Raw genomic sequence first — 25,933 nt, 5'->3', positions numbered from 1 at the left:
TTCTGGCAAATTGTCTTTTTGCTTGGCCAACTGGATAACATTACTCTGGGCCAAGTCATTAGCCACTGAAATAAAGCAGCTTTGTTTTGTTGTCATGGTCCACAAAATTCTATTTAAAATCAGGCTGCCTTCCAGTAACCGACAAAAAGACAAAAGAAAATGGAAGAAGCGCGCTCAGAGTACAGTGTCTGAAACAAACCGCCTCTGCGTCTTCACTGATCACAATTAATCAGAACCTCCTTGAGCAGAACATGACATACTCATTTCAGACATCACGGGCGCACAATTCACAGCAAAAGCTTTAATTGGTGTTGTTAGAGACAGGCCCTGGAATGAGGAAGCATTTCCTAGGATAAATAGTAGGAGAGCTAAGTGGACAGACAGGAAAAATGCAGCCTGGGTTGTTCTTGTTGATTGAAAAGTGTGTATATCTGAATGTGAGATGCAAGAAAAGATTCTAATTACTTTCCAGAGTTTCCAGACTTAGTCACAGTTGATCAGAACTCTCAATTAGCTGCTAGTAAGTGAATGGTTAAATTGATTTTATTCTCATTATTCCTCGGGTCCATTACAAGGAATGAGAAAAAGCAAGTATTCAGGCTGCACATTGTCTCTATTCCAATTATTAGCTCACTGCCATCGTCAGCCACACTCTCTCAGTCTCTGTCCCCTCACACACTCAAATGCTCATCCATTACCTTTCCCAATATGTCTAATGGTCTCCTAGCAGTTAATTTCATTTCTCTGGATGTCTGTAAGGTGATTTAATATGCTATCAGGCAGGGCTGAGGAGAAAGCCATGAAATCTTTTTAATCTCCTTTTTTGCCTGTTACCTTTTCCTTTCTCTCTCCATCACAAAACCATTTAAACAACCAGTCTCACAGTTATTCCTCTTCTTTTTAGTCTTTTTTTTTTTTTAGCTTAGACTTGTCTCCATTTGTAACCTTCAAAAACTAATTTTTTCATCATCAAGTGCAGTTTGGGAGATATAGAAAGAAGAAGAACAAAGATTTGTTCAATTAGCTTTGAGAGATACAGTATCTCAAACATGAATGTGTTCAGAAAGCTTTTCAAGGCTCTTGACTGACCTCTAGGGGCGTAATGGGAACATTACTTTACAAACAACAGTCAGGTTTTTGTGCTGTTATATTCCAGATATTTTTTTCCAGCCTTGCAGGTCAAGGACAGTTACTCAAGGAATGAAAAAAATACTCCATCAAGGGACCAAAAAAATCTGGAACACACAAATATTTACTGAGTTAATGGCATATCGGGGAATGATGTACCCCCCAAACAATTGCAGGAGGGCTGGGATTTCTATTTCTGGTGTAACATGCTTTATTATTTTTTAGTTATTTATTTATTTTTTCGTGACAGTCATGGAAGACGTCACCTCTGGCACATTTACGTAGTTTTTCCATGAATGCTGAGCTGGCCTCAGATCTGCTGACTCACGGTCTTATTTGCATCAGCTTTCCCCTCAAACCGTTCAGTGGTCCAGTGAATAGAATAGAAGAATAGAAGACTCATGAACCTCAGAATAACTTATTAGCTCCTTGCTCCTTTCCCGTAAAGGGGTTAACAGAACAGTCAGACGTCTTCTCCAGGGGAAATAACCTCCCAGACTTGGTGACTGGCTGTGGCCTGAGTGAGCCCTGCATTTTCTGCCTTTTTGAGGAATGACTCATCTTGACCATCTGACATTTTTCCATCGCTCACCAGATCACTGCCTCAATTCTTTGCACCACTTCACTCACAGACATGTATTTTTCAGGTGTAATAAAGGGTTTATGTACTATAGCCCAACTACTGTCAAGTTTTTGAAGAAGAGACAGTCTTCTCACTTTGACATTTACAGATGAGTGGCTCTGGGTTACTCTTTTTTTCTTTTTGTCCTTGCATCTCGAGCCAGAAGCACAGCCGCCAGGGAAAAAGGGTGTGAAGATGACATCTTCCTGTATCATGCTGCTTTAGTCACTGTTCTGCTGAGTGGTCGAGGAGCCGTTGTGGTTGATTCTTACCTTTCTCCTGCCTCCTGACTTTCCGCAGTCCTTATATGTTGATCTCACCTTGAAGCAAAACGCTGCAAAATAATGGAGACAAGATACATTTCCTGTCCTCTCACTCAGATTTTCTACACTGAATAGTTCTTAGTGTTGTTATCAAGCTTAGTTACTGTCCTTGTACTCACTGCAGCCCTCCTCTGCTGTTTGTATTATTTCTCCATGCACTTATAAAACTAGTATGAAGAAAGGCCAAATCTTTTCAAAACTAATATGATATAACAATATATGAAACTCTCTACAGCATAGAATGGTATATAGTATAATTTCATAATTCAACATAATGCACACTATATTGTACTAATGATAAATGATCACCTTACTTGAACTGTTTCATTTGACATTTCATGCAGTGACACACTCGGGGTCTGCCTTCATCATAAAGCACTGACTCCAACAGCAGAATGTAAACTTTATCGTTTTTAATTCCATAGTAGCATATTGATGATGACACGCAGTACAAAAGCATTTACCAGATATTCCATTACGACTTGGACCCAGTAAACCCCACCAAAATATCAACAAAAAAAACACCACAGCACTATGTTTCTCTTAGTCTCATAGTGAAGTCAACAAGACAAACATGGCCTCGGTTTGGGGAGACAAAGCTAGGACCATTAGGATTATTTGCTCCTTTTTTTTCTTTCTTTTTTCTTCTTGAATAAAAATTGTTATATTGGATTTATATATTACAACACTCAACAAAAAAAAAAGACAAAGTAACACAAAAAAAATTCACAATATGAACCTTGAGCAATGCATGGAGAAACTTTTAAGAGTGAGACCTATGGCACGTTTATTTCCTCACACAGAGTTTTACATTTTCACAAAAGGTGCTTATAATCACAAGCTTTGAGTCTAAATTGAGCGCAAATGGATACCATGGAAACACTGAACTGTGGGATGCAGCAGCATGATGCTGCTCATAGTCGGACAGTAGATGGCGCCATAGCCCTTACCACAATCCTTTCTCTTCTTGCAGTTGTGAGACTCTTCCATTGTTTCCTCTAAGTAACTGACAATTGACAAGCAAATAAAGGACAACATAAGAAGGTGTCGAATTAAATACAGTGTGTTTCCAGATTTAATGCTGAAGTAGCTTCAGACGAGCAAATATTACACCATGACTTGAGAAAATGTGAAATATTTGCCAGCAAATACCCACTTGACTGTGACACTGGAGAGGTTTTGGGCAGGTTGGTTGTGGGCGTAAGTGCTGAGGAAACGTTCTTTCTTTTTTAAGCACCTCAGTTTGACCACTGCTGGATCATTAATTCTTTATGAATTCTAATGACTCCTACAAAACTTCATCAAGCCTTTTAGACAGGTAATGAGTCTACACCCAGATGGAATATTAAGTCTAGCATGGGAGATGTAATAAAATGGATCAGTCAAAGTGTCATTCACACAAATATATTACGGTTTTGTTTTAGCATCTCAATTAAGTCCTTTTATAAATAGCTGGAAACATGATCTTCACACCAACCTGATAATGAAATCTGTGTGTTAAAATGAGCCTCTTTATTCCTGTAATCCTGACAAACACCTGCCAGTGTCACAAGCTCTTGAGTCTCCTTAGAAATGAACAACTGGATGAAAATGAACACAACTGTACGATAAATATCCTGATGTAAAAAAAACAAAAAAAAAAAAAAACTTTGGCACATTGATCCTGCAGTCCTCCAGCAGGTGGCAAGAGCACATATAAGCAAACTTACAGCCGAGTGCTTTATAATTAGATCTAAGCATTTTGCCATAACTGAAGCATTTTACATTCAATATTAAAAGACAGAAAACAGCAGTCTGACAAACACCAACATTTAGACTGCCTGTTAAAGGGCTGACTTACTTTTAGGTAGATTGGCAAATTATATACTTTACATGTCAATTTACATATATATATAGTATAAGTAAGTCAAACATAATCTGACACTGAAAAGTAATTCGACATTTGATCTTTTTAGACAGATGTGGCTGAGCTACATAAAGAGTACGCACACAAAAAGTCTACGTTTAGCAGCAGTTACTAATGCGTACATCTTAGTGTCTGTTGGTGGAAATTAAAAAAAAAGAAAAATGTAAAAATTATGAAATTAAAATATAACAAACTACACAAATGGTGCTTTCCTATTGCTCTTAATTGAGATATGAAGACTGAACTCTCTCAGAATAGAAAATGTGGTCATGGTAACATTCTGAAAAGGAGTGAAAGAATAGTTTTCTGAGGTATTTCTGGTGGGCATTTCTTAATGCTCCCAACTCATTAGTCATTATGAACAAAACATGGGCTACGAACAGAAGCAACCTTTGAACATCCATACAAAACAAGAAATACTTGTGGCTCTTGGATGTAAAAGTCTGTATAAGGCAGCAGCTGCACACGTAAACAACAACGCCATGGCGCTAAGATGCAGGAGAAGCACAGAAGGTTCACGGAAAGGATGAAATCCATGGATGGATGGATGAAAGGCAGGCCAAGAGAAAAACTAGGGTTAGGATGAGGAGTGATTGTCAATAGGAGGGGTCTGATGATACCAGAGCAGAATCTCTACAGAGATTAAGCCGGAGTTTATGGTCTGAGATCACACCAGCGTTTCAGGCAGTGTGTCGATATTGTCCGAGGACAGCAGTTGCCTGATCTGCCACCGGTCCCTCTGCCAGTCCTGCCACTCTGGGCTCTGCGGCACCATTTGGGCCTCTGTTGTTGAGGCTGAGTTACTCTGCGCTGTGCTCGGCCTCCCGTGCTGCAGAGGGGCCCGCTGAGCCGCTGCGAGCTGAGGTGAACTTTGAGAACTAGCCAGTCGATGGTGGGCGTTATAAGGGGGTGGAGAGCGGCCGTCGCTGAGCAGAGCAGGGCCGCCATCAGCGGTGCTCGCCCTGGAGGTCGAGTTAATTCTGTGTCCAGTTGCTTGCTGGAGGCCCTGCGTGCTGTTGAGGTGTGATGTCACAGAGGGGTTGGTGTTTAGCTGCAGGCGTGGTCGCCCCGTCTCTGCGTAAGGGCTGGTACACACTCTGGTGACCGGCGGGTGGGATCTGTACTCAGTGATGCCGGGCAATGTCTGAGTTCCTTGTAGCGTTGCCTGGTGCCTGCCATCGCCATGGAGTCCATCGAGACCTTCCTGTGAGCTGCGGGAGCTTCCCTCTGACATGTTGCCATGAGAACCTAGACACAGAATATCAACTATATCAGTGGAATTAATTAATTTAATGTATAACGAGGGATACACACATCACTAGTTGGTACTTGGCATAAAAATGTACAACAGAACTTTTAATATCAACAATACCAACTTTGACAGGTCTTATTGCTTCTTTAATATAAAGACAAATAAAAACAAACATAACTCAAGGCAAGCTTAATTACAATTCTGTGCAGAACTTTTGCAGACGTCAAATAATTTTTACACTTTAGTGTTTTGTTCCTAAAACTTGTGCATGTATCATTTCCTATTACTGCTGGTTTCCTGTCCTCCCAGCTGGTTAATTGGCTGAATGCTTTCACCTGGCAGCACAGGTGTAACTCAGCAGCTAGATGACTGAACGTGAATAAAAAGCAGCAGGACGCTTGTTTCTGATGACCAGAAATGAAAATGTGTCGGGCACACACTGCTCTGACTGCTTAACTACTAAGAACTGAAATGAGTGATAGTTGTTTACCTGTGTATGGTTGGTCCTTGAGCGCTGGTTTCAGAGTGCTGTGCCATGTCCCCCAAATGTTAGCATGCTCCTCTGATACAGTATCTGAAGGAAGAAAAGGAGGTGAAATCCCTCTTCATGTTCAGTCCCACGGCAAACAAAAGCATGGAGTATAAACTGTCTTAGTCTTAATATTTCTTTAATATAAATCCCAGAAAAAAAACTGAGAAAAATGTCTGTTCTTAGAATGAATTCAGACATTAAAATCTATCACTGAGCGTCACCTTTGGTGCCCCAAGTGTCGGCTGCTCCAGGTTCTCTGCCCCAGCCAGACACCTGCCCCACCAGAGTGTACTGCTCTGGGACACGGAAGAGCTGCTCGCTGCCTGGGCTCTCCGGTTCTCCTCTGCGCTCACTCAGAACGGGAGAGTTGTTGTCATAAGGGGACACCTCGCCGCTAGACGCTTTGTTTGAGTCGCTGGAGGAACGGCGCTCGCTCAGGGTGAAGGGCTCCTCTGACTGCAACAGGTCGGGACTCCTGTGGGGGTAGAAAAAATGTAGATGAAAAAGTGAAAAAAGGAAAGACAAACAAAAGAGCACATGCTATGTGTGCATGTGTGCAACTCACTGTGAAGCTTTTCTCCTCAGAAGATAGTCCACCACATCTGGATCAGTCTCCAGCAGACTCATCAGCACCTCATTTTGTAGATCAGGAGGCACCTGCAACATTGCAACATAAATGAGAAAGCTGAATGTCTCTTATCTGTCTCGTCCGTCTGTCTGATCGTCAGGTAATTAGCTGAAATTGATGCCTATCAAACATGGATTATAATAAAGACTCCCCAAAAGGATGAAAGAAAGATTCTCATAGTCAAATACTTTGAAAGTAGAAGTTGCCAGGTCTTTAACAAATTCAGACATAAGCAGGTTATGAAACAACTTTCAGATGTCATTCATAGAACCTGAGCTGCCTACAAATCTGTTTTTACTCACTGAGACTGAGCAACTCAGTCCCAATTCACTATATGCGATTAATAGCCCTTCATTGGCTTACTGCAGGAATGTAAGCCTCAGGGGAACGACGGTGGCAGATTACAAAACATTACGGTTTAAGGTTTCGGACCTGAAATGACCTGAACTGCCTGTCTGCGCTGTTTTGAGAATCCCAGGAAGAGAAAGGAACAGTGACTGATGAGGCGGTAATCCGTGCAAAATCTTGACCGCTTCTGACACCACATGGAGGATTTCATGCCTGAATTTTCTGCTTTTATTTTGGAAAGAGCAGGTTCAAGTATCTGGATGAAAGGTTTCTGGTGTTATTGTCAGCTGCTGGGCAAGATTTTACGTTCTTGTTATACTTGCAAGAATTTAGGCAAGATTTTGACCAAAAACCTTCCTCATCCATCTGTTATATTTCTCCTTTTCTTTCAGTTTATCCTCCTTTCTTTATTCTGTTTGTTTCTCTTTCTTCTTTCTCCCTGTCCACTAAACCAGCCTGAGTTCTGTTTTTATTAACTAAGACACAACCATTGTGTGTTAAGCCAGGAGGGATTGTCTTTCTACACAGGAATGTAAGAGGGAACGTGTGCAAGCGAATGTGAGACTGTGTGTGTGTTTCCTTGAGGGGTAAAAGAATGAAAGGAGGAAGTGAGGTGAGATGAAGTGAGCTCAGTGACTGACCATGAAGAGGGTTTGATAGCTGGCGATCATTCTCTGCAGCACGGCGATGACGGCCGTGCTTTCCTCGGCTCTGGCCGAGCTCTGGACACTGAACTCTTTGTCTGAGCTCTTCTGCTTGTGGAGCAGGTTGGGGCCAAAGATGGTGGCCAGGTTTAAAGACGTCATCTTGTTCCCTGTGATCTGCAATTGTGGAAACAAATAGTTTGGATTCAAACAAAATAATATAGAAAGGCATGTGAGTCGTCTTGAGACGTGCTGGTTACAGCAGTGTTTCATAACTGATTAGGATGCACCACAGTCTGAACGAAGCATCCCATGAACAGTGGTGAAATGAGAACGAGAGGAACAAAGCTGACCAGATGATGGTGCTAGATGTGTGTGCAGCACAGTGATGCTGCTCGCTACAGAACCTGGGGCCAAGGGCAACACTGAAATCCTTCCTATTGTTTGCATTTAGTTTACAAGCAGTTTGGACTGTGATGTGTTCCAGCAGAGCACTGACACTGGTGCGTCTTTTTAAATTTGCCTTTCACCTTCGCACACAGAGCTCTGCATCGTGGAGATATCAGGAACTTTTTTCCTCCTTATGAGGAGAAAATTATTCATCGCTGCAGAAATGACATCACTGTACTTCACTGTGATTACACAGTGTTTGGAAACACTTCCTCTCGTCCCTGCTGACCCTCCTTATTTTCTTCCCTTTCTCCTCCAGTTCCCACTGAAATCTCCATCCTCCATCCAGTCTAATTGGTTTTCTCACCTCTCCCCTCCACCTTCCGTATCTCTTGTCATGTTCCCTCCTCTGTGTTTTTGTCACTTTGAGTAATAGTTGGATAAAGTGTGGCGTCATAGTGTTTGCTACCTCGGTTTCCACAAGGGCTGGGTGATGTTGTACATCCTGTGACACAATTACCATCTAAATTCACAAGCCCTTCAAAGCCTGGACAACTCTTTTAGTGATAACTTTATTTTTCTGCTTCTTTCCCACTTCCCTCCCTTTCCACTCCCAGTCCCACAGGAGAGATGGGAGCCACAAGCAGCCAAAAGTATTGATGTGTTGTTCCAGGCTGAGTGTGAAACTCTCCGACTTCCTGTCACGATCTCAGATACAGATACTGGAGCCATGAAGTCGTGAAGGAAAAAACACACACATACATACATAAATCAGTATTTCAACACATTCTCATGTATATACACAGAGAGACAACAAAACACACACTAAGCCTCTTTTTCACACATTCAGTACACACTTAAACAACACACACACACACACCCTTGCACAGAGTAGAGAGATTCATACCCACGCACATGCCTGAGTCCACGGGAATTAAATAAGGCTAAAGGGCTCGTGGGGAGTCTTGATAACAGATTCTAGTTCAGTCTGTGCTGGTCTCACCATTCATCAAGCCATTTTAACTTCACAGGCATCGCTGTGCTGTGCTGTGCAGCCTCCACTCTTCTGGGAAGGCTCTGTACACGATTTTGGAACCTATCTGCAGGTATTCGCTCCCATTCAGTGAAGCTGTGCATCATTTTGCGTGATAAGGCCTGGCCTGTAGAGTCTGTGTTCCAGTTCATCCAAAGGTGTTGGATGCGGTTGAAGTTCAGATTTGGACTAAATGCAGCCATTCACATCATGATGGATGTGATAATCTACCCAAGTGTGTTTAGCAGTCTTACAGCAACGCTCGAGCTGTTTCAGGCCTGACAGGCCAAGAGAAAAATGTGCACATACCAACCACGCTAACTGATTCCTATCACTTCTTTGGTAATTTCCTCCCAATGAGGTGGAAACAGAAGGCAAACAAAACGTTAGAGGGCTGCCCATAAGCTGTTAGCACACGTTACACATGGCTAAAGGTGGTTTGGATGTTTTGGGCATGATTGTTTTCTCTCATGTTTGTTTTTTTTCTACTTAATTCATGGATTTGATGAAGGGCTTATTTACTGTTTACTGTATTTACTGTTGGTAAAAGCTGGTGCTCACCTCCTGTCCGTCTTTGTCCTGCCGGTCGTGGGCGTGATCAGTCACGGTGGATAGAAACTCCAGAAGGCGATGGAGCGTGTCACTGTTGCATGCTGGGAGCAGGTAGATTAGTAGCTGAGCAACATTTTGTTGCTCATCCGGGTCCAACACTGCAACACAGATTAGGGCGGGACTGTTTGAGAAAGAGAAAATCTATGACAGAGAAAAGTAGGAAGAATTAAAAGGAGAAAGGAGGATCAAGGAGAGGCAGAGAGGAGAAAGAAAAGGATGGAGGAGATTACACGTGGTGTTGATGAAGGCCGTGTAGAGTTCCTTGGTTAGGAGAGGGTCAGGCATGTCCCTGAGGAACTCCTTCAATAGAGCAGCCACGTCGTGAACGCTATGCTCCTCATCCAGCTGGACGTCAACACCCCGATCGAACTCCTCACGTAGCTGAAGGAGGGACAGAAAGAAAAGAGAGGACAAAGGAGAAAGAGAGGAAGAAGGGGGATTTAGAAACATCCTCTGCACATAACAATGGACATTATATTCTAGGTAGCACATACTCCCACACATGCTCACTTCCTGTTGGTCCTCCAAGTGACCTGGTAGACTCTCGGTTCAAACTAGTTTTACCAGTAAGGATCCTAATCTCCACCATCTAACCTTTGGATGACTTCCAGAAAAATAGAAAGTCCATTGTCGGCCATGATGATGGATACACATGGGTCAGCTGGGTGCAGCTTACACCAGATTTCACATTATATTCACAGCAAATTCAGCTAAGAAATTTTTCCTCTTCAACAAATACAGCTCTGGATTACTGTTGAATTAAGGACTGTTTACATTAAGAAGATGGCAAATGCAACAGATGAAGCTTCAGCAGCATGAACGGCACATTTTGGTGCAATGTGTTGGTTATTACACAGTCTATTCTTGGAGAGGAGGTTTTGTTTGTTGCTGTCTGTTGTTGGAAAAGAATGTGTGAAGAGCGTTTTGCACGAGTAATTTCACTTTCTGCAAAACCAGCCTTTGAATTCTTGCTGGGAAACTTGGCGTGGTGCTGTGTGGCTTATCTGTGAGTACAAACAATACATAATGACATGATGCTCCCATTATATTGCACAAGAGATTACTAAATAACTACTAAATAGGGCTGTGTGAGTTTATGCAAATGATGTGAGTCATGTGCTATGGCCCTCCCTGTCACTAGATCTCAACCCAGTTGAGCATCCATGGGAGATTTTGGACAGTGCACGCCACCACCATCATTAAAACACCAATGAGGGAATACCCAGTACCTGTCGGACTCTCTTCTTGGAGCTGCCCACTCTAAAGATCCCCACAGTCTGCAAACCTGAGTGAAGAAGGAACAAAAAGTCTGTCTCCAGCAGCTGTCCTTGTCGTAACAGGTGACAGATAAAATGCTGGATGTGCATGTATGATGTTGTAAAGTAGCTACTCACCATACTTCTCGATGTGCTGACAGCAGCTGTCGACCACCCGGGGCACCTGACGGTAGATGGGATTGAGGCTCAGCCTTTTGTCCCGGTGCTTCTCCTTTTTGCTCGGCGTTTCGGCCGGCAGAGAGAGCTGCAGCGCCTCGAGCAGGCGCGACTGGTTGTCGTCCAGGTCAGTGATGGAGTCCACTGACATGCCTCCCTGCAGGACAATTCATGCGTGTGATTCAAACAAATTCAGCTGAGTGAAACACAAACACCTGGTCCTTGCCATGTAGTTCAGACTGGAATGAGTTATGGTATGTAATGTATTATCTTGTCTCACCCTCCTGCGTGCTCGTGGGGCAGCTTCGGGGGTGTTGGGTGATGTTGACTCATTGGCTGTCTCTGATGTAGAACTCAGTGAGGAGTTACTGCTGGACAACTCCTTATTGGACGGCCGCTTGGTGGCAAACTGAAGGACACATGATCAAAGAGTTTGGCTTTTTCTTGATATAGCACAAATGAGATAATTTTCCTTATTTTATATATTCCAACATAATGAAATTTGTCCCTTAAAATTCCTGACAAATCGAATTATCTCAGCACAGGGTCAAGCACATAGATGTATTTACAGATGAATCTATAGACCTGTAAAATGGACGAGACGAGGTCAGAGGAGTCCTTGTGCTCCTCGCGCTGTGGAGGGTCCTGACGGTAGCCGTCCTGACGCTGCCTGTGTGTTCTGTCATTAGCGATGACCTGGGAGAGCGGTATACTGAAGGCCTGGGGTACGCATTCTGTAAGAAAAGGGAGGCAGTATTAGAAGAGAAGATGAGGAAAGAGAGATAGAGGAAGAAGAAAAAGGCAGAAGGATGGAGGAGGCAGAAAACAAAAGAGATGAGAGCAGAAAGAGGAAATTAGAACTTATTATAGGTGAAAACTGACCAACAAAAGCACAGAGGTGGCAGCAAGAAGAGGAGAAATAAAAGAAAAAGAAAGCTTCATTGGAAGCATCTGAAAATAGCTGTGGACTTAAAACGAGAACATCAAACATATCTCCAGTTAAACTCTTTATTGCTTCTGATTAAAGCGTCACAGCACACGTTTACTATGTCAGTTAAAACTCTTACGACTCTGCTACAGTACTGCTACAGCTCTTTTCCAAAATAAGAGATCACAGAAAGAAAGACCACTAATTCTAGTGACTTTGACCAAAATAACACAACTTTGATGTCTCTCTCACACAAGCACAATGTCATGTTCTCTGTGTAGGTCATTTTTAGAAGCTGATCAGCACTGACACATATGTTAATAACAGCCAGCATGTTATCAGGCTTATGCCTTTGTTCCATTTTCCCTGATTTTAAAGTATGACGAGAGGCAGGATGGCGTTTGTTTTGGCAAAAACTTGCAAGAGACATGGAGTTTATACAACAATTAAGCGAAGCAAAACCATAGCTTTAACTTGGGGCTTGTTTCTGATGCAAATTTGTGTTGAACTGCTGAAATGCAACACAGGCACAGGACTCACAACAGAGAAAAATGATGTCATACAGGGCCATCACAGGCTATATATTCCATTATACAGAATCCCAAAGCCTGAGCCAACAGCTGAGGAAAAACAGTCCAGCTGTTCAGTGTGTGTGTGTGTAGAAAAGAGGCAAAGGACGACAGAGAGAGAGAGAAAGAGAGAGAGGGAGAAAGCAAAATTGCATTCCACAACCACAAGTGGAGGGCTGTGGTTCATGAACAACATGACCACTAACACTGTGACACAACGAATTTGCTCTGCAGCCTTACAGCGTTAACAGGGCTTATGTAACCGACACACACAAGCACACAAACACACACAGACGTGCAGGCACACAGTCTGGATCGCATAATGTACAGGGCTTTACCAATGTAATGCACAGCACTTCACAATGTGTCCACAGCCAGACCACATTTATCAAGCCATGTCAGATTTTCATAAATCTATATTTTCTAGGTCTGCAGCATCCTGGGAACAACAGTCTTGGTTTTCAGCACTCCTTTGTTTCAAGCTTTTTCTTATTCATGTTCATGTAGAGTGTTTATATTAGCTGGATGTGTTCATGGAGCCTCAGGAAAGTTATAAACAACATGAAACTTTTGTTTTAATGTGCACAGATGGGTGCAGTTTACCTCACAAGACAATCCGGCAAAAATGTCAGAAATGTAGAAGTATTTAAAAGACCAATTAGTAAATCTCTGCTGTGACTGACAGCTTGATTGACTGAGATAAAAACTCACCCTGAAGGTACTCAAAGCAGAGTGTAACAGCTACTAAAGATTATTTGCAAATATAGTTTGACTGAAGTCTGATCACAACACATGCAGCTCACATTACTGTGGCTGCATCAAAGAAGGACGTTTATTCCTTTTCTCTCAGTTTCTCTCTTGCAGAGAAAAGGCTGAGCCCACTTCAGAGTGAAATGCAGGGCTGGTATTCAGGGACCCCAGGAGAAAATTAAATATGGAATCCATTTGGCAGTTTAGACCGCAGGTACATGTGAGCCATCTGGGCTCTGGAGGGGTAGAACCAGGCATGTAGAGGAGGAAAAACCCACCTACACTCAGTTTTACTCTGACATAAATCTTACATAACATATATAACTCAAAGTATATGTCCAGGATTTTGTTCTCTCCATCTGGAGGTCAGAGGCAACCTGCCAATGTATTTACAGTTGCCACAGCTGTCACCGACAATACTTGGTTATGATTGGCCAGAGAATGCACATTATTTTCAGACCACACAGCTGTGACATAGCATCACCATTCCAATATACAGCTCAGAGCCTCACAGCTGTTTCTTCCACTTGTTGGAACAGTAAATGAAAGATTGACATAGCCCTGACAAAAAGTTCCATTCAGTGGCACATAAATAAACAATACATGCTGCAAAATGCATGCCTTAAATGATGGCTCTATACCCTAATACAATCAGTATGACATTATCAGGGTTATTTATTCCAACGCTCTGCCTTTGCACTCCTCTCTCAAGAGTGCTGTTGCTATAGGGAGACCTTAACCATCTGTGGCAGCAGATGGCTGCATAAGTGCAATCAGAAAACAAAAAAGTTACAAAGCATAATTAAGTTTGTGCATATTATGTTTGAAAAACAGCTAAACCCAGATACCACTGTGTGTTTATGGTAAACGTAAGCTGGAATCAGCAGCCACACTCTCACAAATTTAACAAAAGAAGCCCATTTTATTTTATCTCCTGCCCCTCTTTCCATCTGGGCTCCCTCAACTAAGATCCTTTTCGCTTTCTGCCAAATATGTTTCCCTTAGTGCAGCAGAGTGGCTGCTTCTCAGAGCCCAGTCCCCTTACAAGGAGTCCCTCCACTTAAGCTAAATATAAACTGTTGAAGCCCAGTAAACAAAAACTGTGTTTTTATAACCTCGCTGTTCACCTGCCTGCGGGGTGGAGACCACTGACTGGCCCTCTGTCTCACTGGCAGGACAGCGAGATGTTAGAGTTGTGACAAAGAGAGACTGAAAGAGAAGAGACAGAGAGATAAAACCCTTTAAACTGGCAACATGTTGGACTGCATGTTAAAAGAACTTGGCGTACCTTTGTCTTTACTCTTCTCTTTTGCTAGAGAGTCCAACTTCCTCCTCAGTGACTTTTTCCTCTTCTGTCCATCTGTGCCGGAAAAAAAACAAGAAAATAAATCATCTGAAACAAATGGCCTCCATAACTAATGCATCTTATCTCACTTATTATATCTAATAAGCTTAGAGCAGGAATGCAGACATAAATTAACCACGGGGCGGGAACTGGCTATGAACTTAAATCCATTTAACTGAAACGTCAGGCAGGGCCGCCTGTGGTATTACTCAGCAGAAAAAATATCAAAACATAATAAATATTTAAAAAATATATTTTTTATCTACTGTGGCCATTATGTGTTCAGGGTTTTCTTGCTTTGGATACTGGGAAATGTTGTGTCATAAGAGCTGCTCTGAAAAATCAGTTCATATGTGCGAGTGCTTTACATGCAGCTTTTGGACTGGAGTTTTCTGAAAGGAGGAAAGCCACTTTGTCAGCTGTCAACATGATGAATGAGTCCTGAATTTGCTGATTAATGATCAGGAAACTCTGGAAATCGCGGCACACGCAACTTTAAAGCTTTGGAATCCTTGTCTCGGGCCAGGATGTCAGTTTGTGGAAACATCAGCAACTTTTAATGCTATCATTCGGTCATTCTGCTGTTTGCTTTCTGGTATCCAAAACCAACTATTTTACACATCAGATCAGTCTGGACTCGTTCAGAGAGTCTTTGCCTTGGTCTGCTGGTTTAGCAACCTCAGTCTGAACCCCAGATGTTCCCTTCAGCTGTATCGAATGAGTGACTTGTGGGGCTCAGGAAATTTTATCCATCTCCCACAACACGCTCGATGGTAGCGTTAGCCTCTTACGTCAGGGAGCAGGTTCAGTTTCCCCATGTGTCCGACCATCTCTGACAAATCTGAACAAGCTGCTGGTCTTTGATAATCAATTTATTGCCACTGTGGTGAGATATGAGAAACTTGCATGTCCTTTTAAGTCTCTGAGATCCAAAAAAAAAACTGTGGCTTGAAGTGAGAAGGACAAGAAGTGAAATTTTAGGGTGTATGAGAGAAAAATAGGTGGGAAACAGAGAGGAGGGGGTGTGAGATAGAAGGAGAATGAAAGCAGATGTTGTGATGGAGAGCGAGGGCAGTGAGAGAAAGTGAGGAGGGAGAAGCAGAGATAGGAAATGGTTTGGATTTTTGACAGATGGCTCCCAAAGCCGTACGGAAATACCCCGAACCTCCAAACCTCCCCTGTTCAACTCCCCACCAGTTGTGAAACTGTCTGATGAACCTTTCCCGCTTTTCTGTCTCATCATACCCTCATCCCATCCCTCTTTGTCTCTCTCAGTTTGATCCTCCTTTAATCCGCTTTTTGTTCTTGAAGAAACACAAGAAACATGGCCCCTGGCACTCAGATAAATATGAGGAACAGTGAGGCTGAAAAGCCCACATTAGCAGTGCTGAGATTGCACTCACACACACACACACACTCTTACACACAAGTTGAAATATTTCCTTCGTTAGCACATGGCGGCCGTCAGGGGCTCTGGAATTCATAAGCAACACAGACAAGTACGTATTAAATCATGGTGGGGAGAGGTTTAACCTTCAGCTGGAATGCAAGGCCCTGGATAATCCACTGGCTGCACTATACTGCACTGCTGCTATGGCAGCCACTCCACTCCTATACAGTGAAGCGAAAAAATGTTGCACTCACTGAGCATAATGTGCATCTGTGTGAACACAGACTGACCGTTCTAATAACGAGACTCAACCTCAGGCAGAAAGTTAAAGTGAAGTTCTGATTTATAACAACCTGGATCTGTTTTTGCAGTTTTGGCTCTCATCTAAATGCTGAGATCTGGAACCACAGCAACAGCTCTGTAACAAAGTCTGGTGGTGATCAGACAGGCTGTAAACAAGAAAACAGTTTAGCCAGATTACAGAAACCAGAGGCTCCCAGCCTGGGGGTCCAGAACCCCAAGGAGTCACTAGGGCCCTTTGAAGGGTCATGAAATGATTAACGGGACAGGAGAGCAGACAAAGTTTCAAAACCTTTTTCTGAATTTCTTCTAATCATTGCTTTTTTTTTTGCCTCTAAAAATAATTCAAATAAATAAATCTGACTGGGAAAAATTACTTTTTGGCCAAGTGGGCACAACTAGAAGTTACGCAACCAGTGTTACAAGTCCAAAAACAGACATCATTTCATCACAAATCTAAATGGTTGTTTAATATGAGCTCTAATATGAGCACTTTATTTGTGGGTAAAGCCTAAATTGAACGCACCCAAAATGTTTGCACAGGACAGCTGAGTTTGGCTAAAAGTGGATTTTGTTGAAACATGTCTGATTGTCTGACGTTCGTGTTTCTTGTTGTCTTTACAGCAATGTTGCTGTGTTTCCAGATATTATGAAGATGATTTTAGCATGGGTGGACCCAGTGGGGAACAAACCACCAACTCTAGCAGTTTCAGTGCAGTAGTGTGCCCATTTCTGCTATATCTGGCTCCATTTGTCTAATTTAGTTATTTTCCAAACCCTTATTCACTTTATGGTTTGGTTTATGAGACCAAAACACACTTGTTTAGCTTTAAGACGTGGGCCACCAGGACAAATACAGACTGCTTGTGCAGCATTTAGGACTTGTTAAAAGAGTGAGTGTACATGGTGACTCGTGGGGTGACTCCACTCAGCCTCAGCTGCAGCGGAAAGGGAGTCGCGTGTCGTTATGAGGAAGGGTGTCAAACAGGAAGCACCCGATCCCGATGTGAAGCATCGTTTACATCTAAATTCATGTGTTGTCACAACTTGCCCAAACATAGACCATACATGACTTCCCTTAAATACGCTTGAGGGATGACAAGAGGATGTGGTCAGAGGCTTCTGCGTTGGCTTTACTTTATGGGACACTTGAAAGTATCTGCACAAGCTCTGCACAGCAAACCTGAGTGAAGAATGAGTAGTGTTTGCGACATAGAACAGTTCCAGAGTCGATAACAGATGCGTTTTGCCACCGTTAACAGTCACATAAATGTCAGGGTCTTCTTTAACCTCATGCTATCTGAGGTATGTTGAAGCAGTAAATTCCACCCATCTGGAACTCCCACACATAAAAATTATGTAAGACCTTTTAACTCAGGTCTGCAATATGCATAAAGACACACACATGCTCCCACCTTTTGGCATGGTAATCTGACATCCCAGGTCATAGTCCTGATGTAAACGGGTGTAGGCCACTTCCTGTAGCCTGGCCCTCTCCAGCTCCGACAGGCTCTGGATAGCAACTGGTGTCAGGCGCACGCTCCGCCCCGACAGGCTGCTCCAGGTGAAATCACCCTGGGGTAGAGAGAAGTTGACACAGAGTAGAATAAGACTCAGATCAGAATATAGAATGTGAAAGCACAGATCAGACTAACACATAAAACTGAGTTCACCCCTGGTCTCTGCATTTTTTTAATAATACAAAAGTATTGAAAAAATGATCTGTTTTTATGTTGTTAGATGAAGAACTCTCTTTCTCTAAGGAGCAAGTGAGGACATCTTCCAGCTCTGAACTGGCGTTTTATCTGAAGTGGCCTTCCACTGATGGATTTACAATATGCTCTCCACTCGCATAAACTAGCATTAGGAATGCATAGCATATGTTGAAGAGGAGATGTGGTTGGTATAGGGCCAGGGCATATAGAAAACAGTCATCACGCTCATTTTCCTGCCACAGACACGTTTGCTTTGCAGCTTTGGTTTAATCTGTGATCAAGGTGGAATTGAACTGAAGTGAATGGTAATGAATTGCTGGAAACCTGGAGACCGCATTGGCTTTGAACATTTGAGTCATCTGAATTTCTGGTCATGCATTCCTCCGTGTCTACTGAGAGAGGAGGTCAGGAAGAGGTAGAGGTTAAGAAAGAGGGGAAAAAGAAAGAGAGGAGACATAGCTCCAATTTATCTAATGCTTTATCCAGACAGAGGGCTTACAAGTGGACTCTAATGTGTCTGTGTTTATATGGTCTTAGTTTGTACTCCTGCGAGGAGAGAGAAACCATTTACATCTTGAAAACATAAAATTTCATCACGTTGCCCCTTGAATGATGTTTACTCAAGTCCTCTAGAAAAATGAGTTTCTCTGAGACGCACTGAAGACTTTCTGTCAAGCACATCTCTCTGCTTTTCATAATTAGACCTCTATCAGCAATATTTTGATGTCTTCCCCCCCACGCTGTCAACTCTCTTGTTATTTGACCCCACTCAGTGCAGTCAAGCAACAGAGCCATCATTCAGCCATGGGAGCAAAACAAGATGTGGACACAGGCAGCCTGGAGAGCCACCTGAGAGTGTGTGCATGTGTGTGTGAATGAGCCTGTCACAAGTCCAGCGAAAAACAAGTTGCATGTTGTCCCCTTTTAATAGAGCGTTTTATCCAGCACAGCTGTGTGTGTGTGTGTGTGTGTGTGTGTGTGTGTGTGTGTGTTTTGCGTGTGCATGTGTATGCCATTCCTTATCGCTTGTGGAGGAAGCCCTTTGCCCTCCTGCTTGACCTCACACACAGCTTGAGGGGCGCACACACATGCGCATGCCTCTACACACCCACACATACACACACACTGCAAAAGAAAAGACAAACAGTTGGAAAAGTTAAATAAGAGGCCTCTTCTCGGTCGAGCTCGTTCAGCCCAGCAGGATTTCTGAAGGGGACGGATGAGCTTCAGTTCTTAAGTGTCAACCTATGCAACCTGTGGAATGCTGACAGAAGAGCGAAGGGGGCAGACTAAACCCTGGTGTCACTGCTGGACTCTGGCAATAGTGAGCTGGAAGCCTGTGTGACCTGCAGCTGCACTCATTCAGATTTACAAACCGAGACGTTCCAAAGCCGGCCTGCACAGTTTAGTTGTTAAAAAGCAGCTTTGTGAATTCATTTTAAACTGTGGTACATGACTTGTGGTTTGTTGATGATCTGTGGTGATAAAAGACACCACATTTGCGGTCCACTGGATAGGTTCTTGACCTTTTTCATTTTCTTTTTTGTCATCTGTACTGTAGAGCACAGTAATATACTAAAACTGCATATTTATCATTGTTAGATTTGTAGTCTAGAAGCAGCAAATTCAGTCTCATCCCTCTGTGTAATGGCTCAGTACCTCTGACTAACAGTGCAGTTACATTTTGAGCAAATCAACGCTAATGAACGTGATTTTTTTTTTTTTTTTTGTAGTTTCACACACTGATATCAGCAGGATTATGTGAAAGCATTTGAACCTGGCCTTTAAACCATTAGATTCGCCGGCCAAGTTTACCTAATCAGACATCCAAGCGCAGCCTTAACAGCAGCAGACACAAACACAGCAGCTGATCGCCATGGTGAAAAGTCATTCTGAGTAATTTTCTCACTGCAGAGAAAATGTCTGTCAGTTACTGCTACATACCATAGCAAATGCTGATTTGTTTTGCTGTATCAGTGCAGTTAACAAGCTACAAAAGCACAAATGGATGATTTGACCACAGCCAGTCTCCTGATGTGATACTCTGACCCACAGAGGTTAATGGGATCACATGTTACTGGACCACAAATCACATTCAAAATCCATTCCTTCATTCATCCACTGCTCATAGAATACTCATCCCACAAATGTCAAGCCCCAGAGCACCGCAACACCGAATGCCTCTGGAACATACAATCCAACCATTCATTATCTGGGATCTCAGTGTGACGTGAATGTTTAGTGAGATGTAACACTTTTTGAATAGCCTGTATAGAGACGAATCTACCATGCAGCTACTGTCACAGTCCTTTAACTCCTAATGTTTGTCTCCAAAATATGGTTGGTTGCTAAGCCTCTACACAACTGCCATCATCTGTTTTCCTCCTGTATTTATTAGAACTATTGAACCCCCCACAGACGATGTTTGCTGGAATGGCTGCACAGATCTAATCAGATAATCCCAAGTCTAACAAATGGCATTTTCTGCCAGTTTGCTACACTTAATCAGATTTTGCATAAGCAGAAATAAATCAGTATAAATCATGAATGTGCTTTGCGAGAAGGAAGGAACGAAAACTATTAGACACATGGGCTAAAAGAATGCATGCAAGTGATTTGTGTGTGTAGTTCATCAACAGCTTGGTGAGACGTGTATGTTATATAAAATGTTGTGTAAAGCCTTAGTGCAAAGCTTCTCGTAAACCTGGGATTAAGTACTTGTTTGTGTCATTGTTGCTGTTGTTTCGTGTTCCCATCTGACAGATGTTAGTCTGGAAAGACTAATGACTTTGCTGACTGGACTGGCACCATGCAGTTAGATGACGAATGCCATTTGGGCCCACAGTGCACTGCGGCACGCGCTTTCTGTTCTAGTTCAGACAAAGGGACAAATGGCGCAAAAGCCACGGGCAAAAAAATAAGTCAGTTTCCGTGGCAACTCATACACAGAAAATCAGAAGGGCCAGGAAGTGAGAGAAATATTACTATGGTAACGCACCTGGAAGACACACACACAGACAGAGGACACAGGACACTTGTCGCTGTGATGCACTGCATAAATCACCACAGTAACATGAGGCTGACTTGGAAACAGGAACGACGTCCTTGAACACGTGCACTCAGTGCAAAGTCAGTGACACTTAGTGTGACTCTCTCTCTGGATCATCATTGTCCCTGAGGTATTATTGACAACACCATACAATAATGTAGCTAATAATAAGCAACACAGCTTACCACTCAATATTCCATATACCAGTGAGACATCAGTGCAGCCAGTACTGGCCTGGAGCACTGTGGCAGCCTATTGACCAAACTTCTGGTCTCCGTCTGGTCGTATGCATGTGACTGTGTGACTGTGCATGTGGAAGAAAGAGCAAGAGAAAACAACCCCCTCTCCTCAGGAAAAGACATGCACACACACCTTCAAGTGCTGTTGGAAATATCCCATAAATGGAGACAATGAAGCATATCGTCTTTTCAGGAAAAAAATAATCCATTATAAAGCCTTTAATCCACTGGTTTGAGCGATGAACTGGGTGAAAACCTTAGTTACTCCAATCAGTTCTGACCTAAAAGACAAATGCCAAGGCTGAAGGCAGTGAATTAAGGCTTTTTTAATGTTTTTCATATGTTCCAAATGTTAGTTTCTCCAATACTTATTATTTATGACCACGTAGACTCACACAGGTCATATGGAAGTTATAGTTTTTAAATTTCCTAATTAAATGTGTGGTTCACTACAGTCACTGCAACATGTTACATCTGCTAATTTCCATTGAAACTGCATCAATACAGTGACAAGTTATATAATTGTAATTATTGATCTGCCCATTGGGTGAAAAACATTTAGCCACTCAAAGAAATAGATGCTGCAGAGTCTTTCTCTTACAAACGCTACGTTTTCTACATCCACACACACACACACACACACAAGCATCATCTGTTAATGACAAAACCATGCTGGTTGGCTTTATGTGAACTACAATCGAGAGAATCATGTGTAGTGATATTCCAGGAAGGCAGCAGATGCCCAGGAAGAGATCACTTATGGTGAATACAGACGTTAAAGGAGCATTCCAGAATTCCTCACATTGTGCTTTTTTGTTTTGTTTTCTTTCCCTTTTGTGTAGCAGCTGGCTTTAATTGACCCTTGAGCAGAGTTTCTGTGCCACAACGCTGAACCAGAGGAATGCACAAGTATTTTTCAACACTCCTTTCACTCCTTTTTTTTTTTTTTTTGTCTTTTACAGGTTGGCTTCATGCATGCATGTAATAGATTGCTTTCGCTGACCTGGAACCTCCTCATGGTTCACATCTGCTTGTAATTACTGACCACCCTCGCTTGTCAGCCAGTGCTGTTGTTGTGTGTATGTGTGTGCGCGCATGTTTGCACATGTACCTGTCACACACGAACGATTAATAGGTTTCTCCACCTGTTTTGGGTTGTCCCTGATGCTGCCTGAGGGAACGCAACCACCGAATTATGGATCCCTGTTATCCACTCACACGTTATATAACCCAATGTGAAAGTAATTCGGTGGTATCAGGCTTATCTTTGGTTGTAAAATTTGAGGTTATTAACCTTCAGTGTGGCAGGTCATGCAGATGGATTATCATGTGAAGAAAACAACCTGCTATGGCTGTAAATGTGATTATCATACCTTCCATTCTGACTGCAAGAAAACGGCAGCTGCTGTGATTTGGACATAACTGGCTGTGTCTCCATGCAGCTATAACAGAAATCATGTACAGTACATTAATCAGTGCTGAAATGATTAGCCTGTATATCCATCAATCAACTGATAGAGAATTATTTTTTTTTGATAGTAGATTAAGTCAAGGCCAACATCTGTTGCTTCCATCTTCTCAAATGTGAGGATTTGATGCTTATTTCTGTTTTATATCATGAAATAATTTTTACTTGCTCTTGTTAATGATTCATGGTACACACTGTGTAGGAGTTAAAACAAAATTTAAATTAGGTTTATATAAGTTTCAACTGGTCTGGCCAAGAGAAGGGGTTTGTTTACTGTAATAAATAGACTTCCATAAAAGCAGAAGAGCAAAATTAGCAAAGTTACACAACTTTAAGCCAGTTTTGTCCTTTTCAGCATGTCAGCAGCTATCTGTCCAACATTTTCCTCTGAGAATCACATGACAACAGAAGCAGTGTTTACTTCACTCTGTTGTAGCAATGATTTATTCTTTTTCTTTTTTCAAAAGAAACCAAAATACAAAACTTGGCTGAGAATAACTGTCAAAAGCTTTTGTGTTGACTTCCACATTTGATGCTCTGGATTTCACTGAAGAATTACACGACTTTTTCCAGCAATGCACAGCTTGATTCAGTTTGATTTTATGAGTCCTGCATATATTTCACTGTTTTTTTTTCCACACAAGAATCGTGACATTTCTAAAATAACAAAAACCCCTGACACCAAAGTTTTTCTCTTGGGTTCAGTGGAGTTTCATCTCTTAGCTGTATATCTTGAATCACACAGTTCACTTTATGTATATTATCTTGATGCAGTTAAAAGTGCAGTTTTAATTCTTATTTTATTGGCATGTTGAGCAATAAATGATTCATTTTAATTATATTTTTCAGGCTGTGGGAGGCCACCACTCATTAATGAGGTAATACAGGAACTGAATGTGCTGATACCCACACTAATATGTGTCAGCTTTCACTGCATATTGTTTTTTTTTTTGCCTGGCTTTGCATTTAATGAGTCCACCCTGGCTCATTTGCAAGAATGATCAACTTGGAGCGTGTGCTCCAAATATTCCCCCCAATCATTGGCAAGCACATCTAAAGCCTCGGGCGAACTTCAAACATTTTAAAGACAGATTAATATGAGGGGCCTGCAGCAATAATGAGGCCCGACCTTGAAGACTTGCTTGCATAATGGTTACGTAAGCTGCAAAAGAAAAGAAAATTAGGTATTGTATCAACACCACAGCTGATAGTAGAAGAAGTTGAAGTAATATGTGGGTTTGTGTGTGTGTGTGGCTGTATGTGTGCGTGTGGTATTGGCTCAAAGCAGTCTGTGGATGGCAGGGTGACCACAGATTACAGCCAAAAATCTGTCAGGGTATTTCTCCATCAGCTGTCACTGGCAGACTGGGTTTATGTCAGAGGCATTATACTCCTGTTCGCAGCACTGAACTTTACGCATAATAACCCCAAGTATTTAAACTGAGTATTTGTGTGTTTATTTGTGCTGGAAAAGAAACTTGGGACATTTGAAGCCGGTACACAAGCTTCTAACCTTTTCTCCATTTCTGGCCACAATTACAGTCTTGATTTTTTTAGCCTCTTAGAAGTTAACACAACCGTAAAGTTGACATACTTGTCATACTTTCTCGTCTTTTGTCTCAGTATCAGGACTCTTCCTTCTGTGTCGTGATGCTGCACAGTTCTTGGTGCATACGTGAGAATTGTGGGAGGTGAAACATCACAGCTCAAGTGTGAATTTCTGTAATAATTTAGCTCCTGCTCATACCACAGGAAGGAATGTCTTTATTGATACTGTATTTGATAGTCCTAGAGACGGGGAGTGACGTGTTCACAATGAGGCTGTCTGGCAAGGAAAACCAGGGCGAGGTAGAGTGCAGCTGTGTTTAACATGCTAGGAATTGGTCCTCACCCCTGCTTTGCCTTGCAAACCAGTGATTTGCTTGCAAGGCGTGTTGGGAAACCTTTAAATTGCTTAAGGGGGTTCAGGAGCCAGACTATAAACAATGGATAATTCACTGTTTTATTCCTCTTTGCATCCTGCTTTATCTCTTTTCTGCACTTTTTTCCCACATCCAGTCTCCACAGAGGATGGGGATTTTCAAAATCCCATTTTGTTCCTTGCAGTTTTGCAGTTTCAGTTTGATATATCCCTAAACAGTCTCCTGTTTCCGATCACATTATCTGATGAGGCAAGCTCTGGTGATAAGAATGTTGACACCCTCATGGTGATAATGACTCTGTCATTTATTTCATTTGGACGTCTCCTCTGTGCTGTTTAGTTTAACTCCCATTTACATCCCAGTGCTGCAGTTTGTTGTTGTTGGTTCAAAACATGATTTATTTGGCTACTAACTGTAAAAACAATATCTTCAGACAGTTAGTTTAACTGTACACTGTATATGTACAGTTAGTATGTATTATACAATTGAGACACACATGCAAGTTGCAGTCTGCAGCCTGAGAGAAAACCCTGCAGACAGCGCTCAGATCTGAGAAAACGAGGCCACATCATCTGTATGTTTTTCAGGAATAATGTAAATAATGTTTTTTTCTCACGGCAGTAAAGACAACGCTCCTATGCAAATACAACCACCCATGATAAAGTATCAGGTTTTTATTAGTTAAACTAAATGTTATTTTAAGAGGGGTTGCTATATTCATTTGCATATTGTGTATGAGTATCTTTTTCTTTTGTTAGACTACCATTATTATAAGAAGTATGATAACTAATGAATGAAAAATGCAGCATGCACATCTCTTCAGTGTTTGCTAATATCATGTTCTCCAGCGTTTCATTTCCCTCTCTTTGTTGGACACACACACACACAAACCGAGCCCTATCCAAGGAATGTGTGTAATCTCAATGAGTGTAATCTCGACTGTATACAAGACAGTAAATTCTCCTGCTCTCTCTCCAACCAGACTACCCGGCGGAGCTAATGAAGTTGGTTAATCATTACTAATCCTGCAGGGAGAGTGGAGCACTTTTAGTGATTGTTGTGTGCGTGTGTGTGTGTGGAGCAGGGGTGTGGATCATGTTCATTTTAGCATAAATAAGTGGAAAAATGCATTGCTCGCTCCACTTGAACGGAGACATACTGATTGTGGCCTGATGGCAGTGGTGGGGGACTGAGATGGTTTGAGCAATCAGCACTCGGTCCTGCAACGCATGTGTGTGCATGTCTGTGGGTGTTTATGTGAGTTCCTCCAGGCCACGCTGTGTGTGTTATGGAGCGATCTGAAACTCAAATTAAGGTCACAACTCAGCGGTAGCCTAACCACTGCCAAACAGAACTGAGCAGAAGACAACTGAGGTCTTTCAACCACCAGAGGTGATGATGATTTTA

The 25,933-nt window shown here is 42.3% G+C and overlaps 1 protein-coding gene across 3 annotated transcripts in view; it reads right to left on the bottom strand.

Annotated features, from left to right (window-relative positions):
- Positions 1 to 2,477: 2,477 nt before the first annotated feature.
- The window catches only part of LOC121178042 (rho GTPase-activating protein 6-like), a 61,132-nt gene continuing 37,676 nt past the window's right edge, over positions 2,478 to 25,933 (bottom strand). For 2 of the 3 annotated variants that reach the window (XM_041032535.1, XM_041032537.1), the window contains exons 2-14: positions 17,549 to 17,708; positions 14,387 to 14,458; positions 11,437 to 11,585; positions 11,132 to 11,260; positions 10,813 to 11,008; positions 10,648 to 10,703; positions 9,649 to 9,799; positions 9,368 to 9,516; positions 7,381 to 7,560; positions 6,329 to 6,420; positions 5,985 to 6,238; positions 5,722 to 5,805; positions 2,478 to 5,227 (exon numbers count right to left, since the gene is read on the bottom strand). In XM_041032535.1, coding sequence (XP_040888469.1) covers positions 4,647 to 5,227; positions 5,722 to 5,805; positions 5,985 to 6,238; positions 6,329 to 6,420; positions 7,381 to 7,560; positions 9,368 to 9,516; positions 9,649 to 9,799; positions 10,648 to 10,703; positions 10,813 to 11,008; positions 11,132 to 11,260; positions 11,437 to 11,585; positions 14,387 to 14,458; positions 17,549 to 17,708 — 2,253 coding nt within the window. In that variant the 3' untranslated portion in view covers positions 2,478 to 4,646. Of the gene's footprint in view, positions 5,228 to 5,721; positions 5,806 to 5,984; positions 6,239 to 6,328; positions 6,421 to 7,380; positions 7,561 to 9,367; positions 9,517 to 9,648; positions 9,800 to 10,647; positions 10,704 to 10,812; positions 11,009 to 11,131; positions 11,261 to 11,436; positions 11,586 to 14,386; positions 14,459 to 17,548; positions 17,709 to 22,509; positions 22,579 to 25,933 lie in introns of all 3 variants that reach the window. The other variant, XM_041032536.1, reaches the window with a different exon arrangement.

This window comes from Toxotes jaculatrix, chromosome 24, assembly GCF_017976425.1.
Source record: "Toxotes jaculatrix isolate fToxJac2 chromosome 24, fToxJac2.pri, whole genome shotgun sequence".
Lineage (NCBI taxonomy): Eukaryota > Metazoa > Chordata > Actinopteri > Toxotidae > Toxotes > Toxotes jaculatrix.
The sequence above is the reverse complement of the archived record's forward strand: the minus strand, read 5'-3'. Positions and strand labels throughout refer to the sequence as shown.